The sequence below is a fragment of the Equus caballus genome, chromosome 16 (genome assembly GCF_041296265.1).
Source record: "Equus caballus isolate H_3958 breed thoroughbred chromosome 16, TB-T2T, whole genome shotgun sequence".
Taxonomy (NCBI): domain Eukaryota; kingdom Metazoa; phylum Chordata; class Mammalia; order Perissodactyla; family Equidae; genus Equus; species Equus caballus.
Genome location: NC_091699.1, coordinates 51,188,181 through 51,201,606, shown reverse-complemented (window position 1 = coordinate 51,201,606; position 13,426 = coordinate 51,188,181). Strand labels below are relative to the sequence as shown.

Below are 13,426 nucleotides of genomic sequence, written 5' to 3'. Positions count from 1 at the left end.
AGTTGTAGGGCCTTCTAGTTCTACTATGTGGGACACCGCCTCAGCATGGCTTGATGAGTGGTGCTAGGTCTGCGCCCAGGATCCGAACCAGCAAAACCCTGAGCTGCTGAAGTGGAGCCTGCGAACTTAACCACTCGGCCACAGGGCCAGCCCCCAAAATTTCTTATAACGTATCTTTCATAGCACAAAGCAGATTCTCAATAATCATTAGCTGGTTTTTCTTGTTCTTATCTCAGAAAAACATGCTATCAATTGTTTTTTCCTAGCAGTAAGGTTAGGTTTGTATATGCCATTCTCGCAGTTCTTTTAGTTGCCAAAAACATTTATTTGCAAAATAGTTACTAATCTACAACCATATATGAGCATTTGTTAGTGAGAAGCTAACAGAACTCATCTATGCCACACGCTGGTAGAAAATACTGTACAATTAAAACAACTGTTTCAGCTCACAAGGTAGTAGTATAGCAACCTTCTGTGAAGTACTATTAGCTAGTTGCATCTCTATTTGCCCATGACTACTCTATTTCTTCCTTCAAACCTAGGTTCCTTGTCCTGGTGTTAATTTCCTTAAAATGTGGCTATTTCTTCACTATAGCCTGGTAAAATCAGAAAAGGAATCACACCAACAGTTCATATTCTGACTCTGCATCTTAGAATACGTGAGGCAGAGAAGTCATTTCATTTATTCAGGCTGATTTTCTCATATTATAAAAAGAGGGTAAAGCTGGACTACACATTTCCCGAAGTATTTCACAATTCTTACGAATTTTAAAAGTGGTAAGCTTTTTAATTGCTTGACATTGAGTATAGAAACCAGGCTTGAATTATAAGCATTTCTTTAATCTAAAATCCTGAGACTGAGCTATAGCAGGGGGGATGTTCCATATGTGAGGGAGAAACTGAAGTTGGCACACAAAAGTCTCCTTCCTGAAAAGATTACAGCAGTCTCTTATAGACTACGCCCTGCCTCTCTCAGAGGGCCACATGGGACCAGATATTGCAAAATACTGAGGGGAATCCTCACAGGTATTTAAACTTTGCCTAGCTTGCTCATAATTTCAACTCAGTAGGCACAGAGAAACTGGCCTCTGATGATAATGGCCTCTATAGTGGTGCCACTGGTTTTGTCAACTAGTACTGCCCAACCCTGCCTTCTTTCTTACGGGAAGAACTCTTTGCAGCCCTAAGTAGGATGTCCAGTAGAATTAAAAATATCCAAGAGATACAAGAATGAGGCAAAGGACACCTCATAGGTCTTTAACCAAGAAGATTATTTAACCAATGAGATTTAAGATTACAAAAAGCTCTTCATGCCAAAAATAAAGAAAAAGACCAAAAATATGATCACACTGGCTCCTTTACCCTATTTATATTGGGTCAGTGCTGAAGGGGCTCAAGAGACCAACAACAGCCACCATGATTGATCCCATTGTTTTAATTGCTAAAGAAGTATGTTGGAAACATAACTAAGGCGTAAAGTCCAGAAACCAGACTGCCATGGCCTGTTATCTGTTCTGTAATAATCACTCTTAACCTTTTGAGGGTTAGTGACTCCCTGAGAATCTGAGGAAAGTTTTGCATTTTCTCCAGAAAAATGATTGTACACAAAGGATTTTGCATATAAACATCTACAGGTAAAGACTTACACAGACCTCTAGGAGTACAAGTTTAAGAACGACTGCTCTAGAAGAACAAATGAATGGAAGAAAAGCTACTAAAGGCAATGACTTCAAGGAAAGCAACAATCCAGGTAGTGTAAAGGGACACCTCCTTTGGCTAAAATTCACTAAGAATGAATAAAAATGAGTTTCCAAACACAAATACTTCATTTACCTAATTACATACTGTCTGGTTTCAAAAACAAAACAGCTGAAGTTCTTATCAGTTACCTCTGCATACTTCCAAAAGAATATTTGTAAAGCCATATACACAGAGTATCTCTGAATACCTACTTGTGTTCTCCTTTTCAGTTTGACTTTTCTTTGGAATCCGATATACCTCCTGCAAAAAAAAAAAACCAAAAGAAAGGTTATCAGTGTGGAGTGGAAGCAGTGATTGCTTTGAAGCTGACTGATTTCATATGGCAACAACAAATGGAAAGGAACAGGCTGGTATTTAATTATTCTCCAAAATTTGACTTATATATGGCTTTATATAAGAATAGATCCTGGTCCCATAAACACATGTAGCACAAATATAAAAATATGTATATTTTAACATCTACCAGACTTGTATGATCTTATTAGCTAAGTAAGCCGATTAAGTAACTGGTGCCTTATATTTCTGGCGGGAATACACTTCTTGATAATCTTAATTTCTGTATGTCTTCTGCATATAAAATGAAGTCATCTATGGCTCCCTTACTGAGAGTATTCATAAGAATAATTCTAATATCTCACTTGCCATCCCTACTTAAGGGAACAAAAAGTAATAACTTCGCTACGTAAAAACACTTCAGAAAAATTATATGGGTAAAGACAATTCCTGGTATTCAGCGTATTTTTCTATAAATGCAAAACCAACTTGGCTAATGACCAAATGTAATAGCTACTTCCTTATTGTTGTTATTTATAAAAAGGAAAAATAAGCATTAGATCATTGTTGCTCTAATAATAGCATCTAATACTGTACCAAAATTAGTCTTGAGAAATGTAAACTATGATTTTAAGCTTTGAGGTACCTTTTCTCGTATGAATCTAAGGCCTAGAACCTGTTGTGTTTCCTGACAATCTCACTTTTCGGTCCATCAAGCAGCTCAAGGGCACAACATTTCCTTAACAATTAGCTTGTTAAGTGGGCAAATGGCAAACCCACACAGTCTCAATGGTACACAAATGATACTCTCCCTTTAGAGTAATCTCATAATATTGACCATACATATCTGTCTGGTAATCCCATTTCTTAGGAATTGTACTCCAATAAAATCAAAGAACTGCCCTTTCCACATGATTGTTGGTTCTAGCAATATTTGTGGAAAATGAGAAATAACCCATATGTCATACAACTGAAGAAGGGTCAAGATACAATACTCAGCTGTCATTAAAAATGCAAATATGGACTACACAGATACAGGGCCATCTATATGAATGTAGACTTTTTAAAAAAATCCTTAAATATTCCATGCATGCTGATAAATTACTGAATAAAGATAATTATTACTATAATAAAACGTACACTTATCCTGTGTGCCAGGTATCATGCTAAGCATTTCAAATGGCTGAAATTTGAGCTTCAAAACAACCCTACGAGGTAAGTACTATTACCTCCATTTTACAAATGGGAGAATTTACTTAAAAAGTTTAGCAATCTGCCCAAGGATATGATGCTATGAGATGGTCTGACTCCAAGGCACTTTATCTTCTGTACTAGATGACACAGGTTATGGCTAACAGTCAGCATTATTTTGGGGAGGAATACCATTTTGGGGATGTATGCACAAATACAGGTGGTATCCTCCATCCCCCTAGCCTTTCCTTCCTATGTAGGATTTCCACTAGAGATGTGATTCTCAATTCTGGCTACACAATTAGATCACCCTAGGAAACTTTTACAGAAATACTGTCCCAGATAAACAACCTAAAACTCTGGGCATGGGTCCCAGGCATCTGTATTTTTTAGAAGGTCCCCAGATGATTCTGATGTCCAGAGAAGGTTGAGAAGCGGTGAAGTGCTAGCTTCTCTTAACAGTCCTCATTCATTCCTGCTCCTAAGGCAGAATCTGAGAGAAAGACCTATGCATGCCTGTCCTCAGCTCAGAGCCATCTGGGTTCTCTCTCCTCTTGGGCTGCTTTTGCCAGTAGAAAGGATATATTCCAATCTGCTCTTCTGAGGGATGCCTGGAGTTGTCTAGCTGTCAAGAGTCTAGTTGTGGGTAATACCGAATGCGGGATAAAGACAGGGAGAACAAAGCTGACACTCTTAGCTCTGTCTGTCTGACTCCTCTGTCTGACTCTCAGAGAGGTTATCAAATTTGGGGAAAAGTAAGAATGCCACTTACCAGCACCTACCCACACAATAGGGAAAAACAGTTATTCTGCTCATTTTTAAAAGCCTGAAAATGACTGTTGCATTAGGTACTGTATAAACCTAGGCACTCCAAAAGATAGCGTGTTCATTCATGAAGGATGCTTAGAACAGACACATGGAGGGATGTCTGTGTCAACTAAGGATTATACAATTTTAATCTTTTAATTTCTTTTGCATAAAAGTCTCGGCATTACAAACGTTTATAGTAATTTATTACACAGATCTCAAGTTGCGGACCCATTCTGTGGTGGCAGTTAATGTACCAGAGAAAATGCTTCTCAAAGATACATTCTTAATTGCATTAAAAAGTTTAGAGCATCTGCTAAGTAGAAAATGTATTCTGATGTTTACAAAATGGATGATTAATACTAACTAGTGACCAAGAGCTACTGACTATTAGTGTGTGCCTAACACTATGGGGAACAAGTTCTATCAAAATGTACCCATGCACTTGGAGTTACTAACTTGATCCTCTTCTTCACGTAGTCAAAGTTGCATATAAAATTTAAGCTGGAAACTCAGATTATCTACTTTGAGGCCCTGAAAATGGAAATGAATTTTTCCAAAGTCCCATAATAATGAAAACTGAGAAGGAGGTAGCCACGTGAAGATTACTGTAACATTTCTTAAGATCATTCTGTCTTGTGACTAAATAGCAACAGTGTTAGCCTACATGATATAGAAGTCTGGAATAATCTCATACCCGCAGGCCACAGATCCGTTGCAGAAAATGTTTATGAGTTGGTTTCATTCATGTTAACCCTTCATGTAAAACTCTACTCAAGAGACTGGCATTTTATGGAAGAACACTGAACTGTGAGTCAGGAGACCTGGGACTACACCTGCTCTCAGAGGGGCCTAAAAGAATCTGGTTCCCCACTCCACCTAATACTCTTTACCTATCACTCTGTTTTATTTCTTTGCTGTCTAGGTGCTGCTCCCAACTCACATATACACTCAAGCTGTAATTCTTAACGGCCAAGACTGTCTTATTCTTTGCTGTATCTCTAGCACCAAGGACAGTGCCTGGCACATAATCAACACTCAGTTACTTGTTGAATGGACCAACAGGTGAAATTCTACTCTTACTTTGCAGAAATCAACCACACAGTGCTAAATAAACTCAAAGTACTGCATATATCTCATGCTTTCTATCACAAAACCTATACTATCATTCTCTTTCATCCCTGGTAAAAACGTTGTTTACAGGCCTCACATATAAGCACAAATTACATATTTCCAGGGTCAGACTAATAAGTGTGCCTCTGCAACGTTTTTAACTCTTTTCAACACTTAGCCTATCCTTGGCCAATTTTTAGTCAAAGGCTCAAAATCAATCTTCAGAAATTGTTTGATAAACACTGAATCATTGATAAGCTCATGCAACACCAATGCATCCAACATTCCTTTTTAAAAGTATCTAAATGTGTGTGGAGATTTTTTAATTTGTGGACACAAAGACAGCATGGTTCTATGATGGCTATTTGTAGAAATCTGGTTTGCTCATTTACATAACAAGCATTTCAGGTAACAACTATGTGCTATGCCTTGGACATTGGAGATACACAGTACCTGCCGCCAGGGAGCTCACAGACTAACAAAAATCATGGCTGACCCTTCTGTGTGCCATGTCCTTTAACTGCCTTCTCACGTGCTTTTACATCGCTAAGAGGGGTATTATGCTATATCTACATTACACACAAAACAGGCTCAGAGAAGTTAAGTAACTATCCCAAGGTCATACAGTGACACAGTGAGTTACATATTGGACCTAGGATCCAAGCCTAGATCTGTGTCTGTCCAAAGCACACACTCGTAACCGCTTCTACTGTTACCTCATCAGCACTGAGGAAAAAGAGAAACTAAATATACACTATTTCATACTAAAACTGGTTTGGGCCTTAGGAAAAATTGGGAAAAGCATCCTGAAAGAGACATTTGAATTGTCTTGAAGGATGACCAAGAGTTGTACACAAAAAGAAAGAGGTGGAAAATACAAACATGGTAGACTGAACACACGTGTTTATTCCAACTCCATCCTGAAGTCCTAAAAAATGACAGTGGAAGAATAAAAAAGATATAAATCCTTCTTTAGTGTCTTTTTTTCCTAAGAATATTAATTATACATTAGTGAATGTGTGTGTATATTTAAATATTTTATTCTATTCCATGCATTATCCCCATTCTCCCTTTCATGTTCCTTTTTTTGTTTGATGATGCACAAAGAAAAAACATACATGAAATAAGATGCTATTAAAAAAAAAAGACAGCAAGAATAAGAACAAATTCATGGCAAGTGAAACTATGATAGAAAAAAAGAGTTGAGTGACTCCCAGAAAACAGAACAAAAACTCAAGAAGTAAAATGGGAAATTAAAAAATAAAATTAGAGGATAAGTGCCAGAAGTCCTACATCTAATAACCGGTAGGCCAGAAAACAAGGAGAGAGAAAACTGAGGGAAGGAAATATCAAAAAAATAATAAAAGAAATTTTTTTAGAACTGAAAGACATGAGTCACCAGTTGGGAGGGCTCAGAGCACCTACCACAACAAAGGAAGAGAAATGGCATCAGACTTCAATAGCAACACTGTAAGCTAAAAAATGATGCAATGATATCTTGAATGTTTTAAAGGAAAATTTATTTCCAAATGATAATTATATGATCTGCCAAACAAGCAAGAGAATAAAGCTATTTTTCAGATCTACAAGGTCTCAAAATTTAATCTACCAGAAGGCAATGTTGAAGACCAAGATTGTGAAGGGTCTAAGATTTAAGATTATAAATTCTGTGTTACCCATCTCATAAACTGTCCACAGTACACATTGTACCATACTAGGTACTTAAAAAAGACCTAATAATTCCTGAAGTAGTGATGGTAAAGCTTTGGAAAGTTAATGTAAATGAACTATCCACCATTTAGAATATGATATAGGCATATATTAATACATACATGTGTATAAATTCAATAATTATGCATTCAGTATAGATCAAGTATCGAAGCTCTACTTTTGTGCAAATAACTAGGAGGTGGTGGCTATTTAAAATAACATCTGTGGGGCCGGCCCGGTGGCACAGTGGTTAAGTTCACATATTCCGCTTCTCGGCGGCCCAGGGTTCACTGGTTCGGATCCCGGGTGCGGACATGGCACTGCTTGGCAAAACCCATGCTGTGGTAGGCGTCCCACGTATAAAATAGAGGAAGATGGACATGGATGTTAGCTTAGGGCCAATCTTGCTCAGCAAAAAGAGGACGATTGGCAGTAGTTAGCTCAGGGCTGATCTTCCTCAAAAAAAATAAATAAATAAAAAAAATAAAAAAAATAAAATAACATCTGCAAAAGATCTGAAGATGTCATTCAAACCTGTCATAATTTTGAAAAAAGCTGTCTTCCAACAATACTATCCCTAACAGAAAAGTTTAGTTATCTGGAAACAGTATTTTTAAAGCAATTGCTATAATTAGCAAGAGAAATTTTTTAAATTAAAAAAGGGTTTGATGTTTTGAATATGGGTTACTACAAAAATGATGAAGCTATTAATAGAAATATACATCAGAAGATGAAGAACCAGCTTAAGAGAAGATTATGAACTTGAGTCTGAAGGGCAGGTGGAGAGAGCCAACAGAAAGCTGAAAATATAGATCTGAAATTCCGGAAATAGGCTAAGGCAAGAGATCCACAATTTGGGAAAATTTTAAGAAACAGTAACTTACATTGTGGTACTATAGAATATTGCCAAAAGAGATAGTACATAGAGGAAAATAGGGTGATTTGAAAGAAAACATAATTAAAGGTGGAAAGTCTCTATAATTGATGCATACAGTATGTTTTCTATTTTCTTTTTTTTTTCTTTTGCTGAGGAAGATTTGCCCTGAGCCAACATCTGTGTGAATCTTCCTCCATTTCACATGTGGGTTGCCACCACAGCATGGCTGCTGATGAGTGGTGTAGGTCCACACCTGGGAACCAAACTTGGGCCACTGAAGCAGAGTGTGCCAAACTTAACCACTAGGCCATGGGACCAGCTCTGTTTTCTATTTCTTAATAAAGACTTGCCAGCGATCCCATGTCTGGGTATACATCCAAAGGAAATGAAAACAGGATCTTGAAGAGATATCTGCACTCCCTTGTTCATTGCAGCATTATTCACAATAGCCAAGATATGGAAACAACCTAAGCGTCCATCAATAGACGAATGGGTAAAGAAGATGTGGTGTACATATATATAATGGAATATTATTCAGTCATAAGAAAGAAGGACATCTTGCCATTTGTGACAACGTGGATGAACCCTGTGGATATTATGCTAAGCGAAATAAATTAGACACAGAAAGACAAATACTGTATGATATCACTTATGTGTGGAATCTTAAAAAGCCAAATTCATAGAAATAGAGACTAGAATACTGGCTACCAAAAGCTAGGGGTTCGGGGAAAAAGGGAAATGATGGTTAAATGAAAACGAACTTCCAGTTTTAAGATGAATAAGTTCTGGGGATCTAATGTACAGCATAGTGATTAAAGTTAATAATACGGTATTATATACTTGAAAGTTGCCAAGAGAGTACATCTTAAATATTCTCCCCACGAATAAGAAGTAGTAATTATATGACATGATACAGTTGTCAGCCTACACTATGGTGGTAATCATACCACCATATATAAGTGTATCAAATCAACATATTGTACACTTTAAACTTACACAATGTTGTATGTCAATTACATGACAATAAAGCTAGGGGGGGAAAAGAACGTAGATACTAAAACAAAGGACTGTTTTAGCCTAAGAAATATTATACAGCTATGCTTTTGATGTTCTTATCTTTATTGTATATGAATCATGATTCCCCAAAGCAGTTAAATTATGTTTAACATTACAATAAATAGATTCTGAGTAAACGGATTCTCCTATGGGAAAAAACCTTTACTTTTAATTATATGGTTTTTATAATACTCATTTTTGGTTAAAAAAAAAAATGAACAAGTCACCTACTACTACTACTAGGTCATTAAGCGGGCCTAAACTGGAATGTTTTCTTCCAACAGTCTCAAAAAGTACTCATTGGAAGTTTGTTGGCAAAGCACTGCAGCACATTTTTAACACATCCCAAATGAACTGTTAGAAACAGATTGCAGAAACAGACTAAAAAAAATTAGGAAATAATACTTTATAACAAAACTTTTAGTTAACATAAATGGAGACTTTTCCTGAGCTAAACAAGACCTTGAGAACAAAATAATTTACAATGAGAGTACAATTATATTTTTACCTTTTATTATATAGAGATCAGATTATCTATTGTTTTGCTTTTTATCTGATTTGCTTTTTAAAACTAAGACTATTTAGTTTTTCCTTGTTAGTAAGTAAAGATTAAATTGCGTATGTGCCAACCAAATCTTTTTTCCTAAATGACAGCAAGACTAATAACAAAAATAAAAAGAGAGAGAGAGAGAGAGAGTGTGAGCAAGATGCCACTTTCACAGCAGAAGAACAGACAAAAAAACAGCAGAAGGGAACAAAGAGATAGAAAATATGAAAGCAAAGCTACAAGATATAGAGTTCAAGTGTCAACTTCAGATATAATGAGTTCTAGGAAAGAAGCAACTATTTTAAGAAATAATGATGATGAGTTTTCCAGAATTAAAGAAACATCAAATACTTCTGACTAAAAAGACTAAGAGCACCAAACGGGAAACAAAAAGACTCGGACCTGGCAAGTCTGCACCTGGATTTATATGCCAAAACAAAAAATCTCATATTGGTTCATATAGGGATATGTAGAAAATGTTCATCACCACAACGTCTGTGGTGGAAGAGAGTTGAAGGCAATCTGGGTATTCACTACGCAAAGGACAGATAAAATATTGTAGATGCACAACAGGGAACAAAACAGCAGTTAGAAGCAAAGGACTAGAAGAATACAAAGCAACATGGATGGACCTTAAAAACATAGTGCCGAATTTAAAAAAAAACAATGAGATAACATAGTTCTAGTTATATATACTAAAAGCACATGTGTAAATAATCATCCCAATTGATACAGAAAAAGTATTTGACAAAACAACATACTTGAATGATAAAAAGACTCAAGGAACTAGAACTAGAAGGGAACTTCCTCAATCTGATTAAGGGCATCTATGAAAAACCTACAACTATCATCGTACTTAATGGGAAAAGACTGAAAGCTTTCCCCCTAAACTCAGAACAAGACAAAGATGCCTATTCTTACTACTTCTATTCAACATTGTACTGGAAGTTCTAGCCAGGGTACTCAGGCAAGAAAAAAAAAAAGGCATTCAAATTGGAAAGAAAGAAGTAAAACTATCTCTATCCACAGATGAAATGATCTTGTATGAAGAAAATCCTAAAGAATACACACACACACAAACTATTAAAGATAATAAATGACCTTACCCAAACTGCACGATACTAGATCAACATACAAAAATCAACTGTATTTCTATAAACCAGCAATGAACAAGCCAAAAATGAAATCAAGAAAATAATTACACACTAGCAGTAAAAAATAATTAGGATGGGGCCGGCCCCGTGGCTGAATGCTTGAGTTCGCGCGCTCTGCTATGGCGGCCCAGGGTTTTGCCAGTTCAAGCCCTGGCCGTGGACATGGCACCGCTTGTCGGGCCATGCTGGGGCAGCATCCCACATGCCACAGCTGGAGGGACCCACAATTAAGAATATACAACTATGTACCAGGGGGTTTTGGGGAGAAAAAGGAAAAAAATAAAATCTTTAAAAGTAAATAAATAAATAAATAAATAATTAGGAATAAATTTCTTAACCAAGGAAGCGCAAGGCTTGCACACTGAAAATTACTAAACGTTGGTTGCAAGAAATTACAGAAGACCTAAATAAATGAAAAGATTTACAGTTATGAATTGGAAGACAATGTTGTTAGGATGACAATACTACCCAAAATAATCTACAGATTCAGTGTAATCTCTATCAAAATTCCAACTGCCTTCTTTGCAGAAATGGAAAAGCTGATCCTAAAATTCACATGGAATTGCAAGGGACCTTGAAGAGCCAAAACAATCTTGAAAACACACACACACACAAATTGAAGGACTCACAATTCTCAATTTCAAAACTTACTATACAAAGCTACAAAAACAGTGTGGTACTGAAAAGATAGAAATATATATTAGTGGAATAGATGGGAGAGTTCAGAAATAAACCCATACATCTATGGCCAAATGATCTTCCACAAGGGTGCCAAGACTATTCAACTGGGGGAAAAATACTCTTCAACAAATGGTGCTGGGACAACTGGATATCCACACACAAAAGAGTAAAGTTTGACTCTTACCTCACACCATATACAAAAATTAACTCAAACAGATCGAAGACCTAAATGTAAAGGCTACAACTTAAAAATCTTAGTAGAAAACACAGAGGTAAATATTGATGACCTTGGATTTTGTGATGGATTCTTAGATATGGCACTAAAAACATACACAACAAAAGAAAAACTAGATAAGATGGACTTCATCAAAATTAAAAACTTCTGTGCTTCAAAGTACATCATTAAGAAAGTGAAAAGATATCCACAGAACACAAAAAAAATCTACAAATCATATATCTGATATCCAAATATATAAAGAACTCTTACAACTCAACAATATAAAGACAAACAACCCAGTTAAAAAATGGATATCACAATGAGATATCACTTCACACTCACCAGAATGGTTATTATCAAAAAAACAAAATGATAAGTGTTGGTGAGGATGTAGGGAAATTGCAAACCTCATATATTGCTGGTGGGAATGTAAAATGGCACAGCTAAGAGTTTGGTAGTTCCTCAACAAGTTAAACATAGAGTTACTATGACCCCAAAATTCTACCCCTAGGTATACATCCAAGAGAAATGAAAACAGATGTTCACACAAGAACTGGCACATGAATATTCACGGTAACATTATTCCTAACAGTCAAAAAAGTGGAAACAATACAAATGTCCATCAACTGATGAATGGATAACAAAATGGTGTATATCCATACAATGCAACACTAGTCAGCTAAAAAACAGAAGTATTGATACATGCCACAACATGGATGAACTCTGAAAACATTACACTAAGAAACCAGACACAAAAAGCCACATACTGCATGATTCCACTTACCCGTATTATTCACAGATTCTGTATCTGCAAATTCACCAATTCACTAAAATTTACTTGTAATCCCAAAATCAATATGTGAGAGAAAGCTTCACTAACTCTTCCCCAAAAAAGATGAACTATTGATGTTTTTTGATATATGTTTTCCAAATAATTGATAACATTCTTTACTCATTCTGGAAATGTTTCTACTACACTACTATCTTTGTATATTTCCTTTCCAACTTCTTCAATATCATTTTTACTGACTTTATGAAATCAATGCATTTTTATTTTGAGGAAGATTAGCCCTGAGATAACATCTGCTGCCAATCCTCCTCTTTTTGCTGAGGAAGTCTGGCCCTGAGCTAACATCCACGCCCATCTTCCTCTACTTTATATGTAGGACACCTGCCACAGCATGGATTGCCAAGCAGTGCCATGTCCGCACCCGGGATCCAAACTGGTGAACTTCGGCCCGCCGAAGCAGAACATGCGAACTTAACCACCGCGCCACTGGGCCAGCCCCTTACTTTGTAATAGAATAGATCTGCATTGTATTTGTACTACATTGCCCTATTTTTATAACAGTGAGACTGTGGCTGAGAAAGACAATAACCCATTAAACAAGGATAGCTTCTAATGTGAAGCGAGAAGGGATGTTTGAGTGAGAATTATTTTTTCTAAATTATATTATTGAGGTCACATTGGTTTATAACATTGTATAAATTTCAGGTGTACATCATTATATTTCAGCTTCTGTATAGCCTGCATTACGTTCACCACAAAAGTCTAGTTTCCATCCATCACCATACATATGTGCCCCTTTACCCCTTTGATCCTTTTCCCACCTCCTTCCCCTCTGGTAACCATCAATCTGCTCTCCTTATCTATGTGTTTGTCTTCCACGAGTGCGATCATATGGCATTTGTCTTTGACTTATTTCGCTTAGCGTAACACCCTCAAGGTCCATCCATGTTGTCACAAATGGCATGATTTCGTCTTTGTTAATGGCTGAGTAGTATTCTATTATTTATATACACACACCACATCTTTGTTATGCAATCATCTGTTGATGGGCACTTGGGTTGCTTCCAAGTCTTGGCTATTGCAAACAAGGTTGCAATGAACATAGGGGTACATATATCTTTTTGAATTAGTGTTTTCATTCCAAAGAATAAAAACATTGGATAAATACCCAGAAGCGGAATAGGTGCATCACATGGTATTTCTATTTTTAATTTTCCGTTTTTTGTGCTTGAGGAAGATTGTTATTGAG

General features: G+C 36.5%; 1 protein-coding gene across 8 annotated transcripts in view; it reads right to left on the bottom strand.

Annotated features, from left to right (window-relative positions):
• The window catches only part of SETD2 (SET domain containing 2, histone lysine methyltransferase), a 125,077-nt gene that overhangs the window by 30,400 nt on the left and 81,251 nt on the right, over positions 1-13,426 (bottom strand). For all 8 annotated transcript variants that reach the window (XR_011426923.1, XR_011426925.1, XR_011426924.1 and 5 more), the window contains one exon: positions 1,953-2,001. Coding sequence is in view for 5 of the 8 variants with exons in the window: in XM_023620547.2 (XP_023476315.2) it covers positions 1,953-2,001 (49 nt within the window). In the remaining 3 variants the exon portion in view is untranslated. The remainder of the gene's footprint in view (positions 1-1,952; positions 2,002-13,426) is intronic.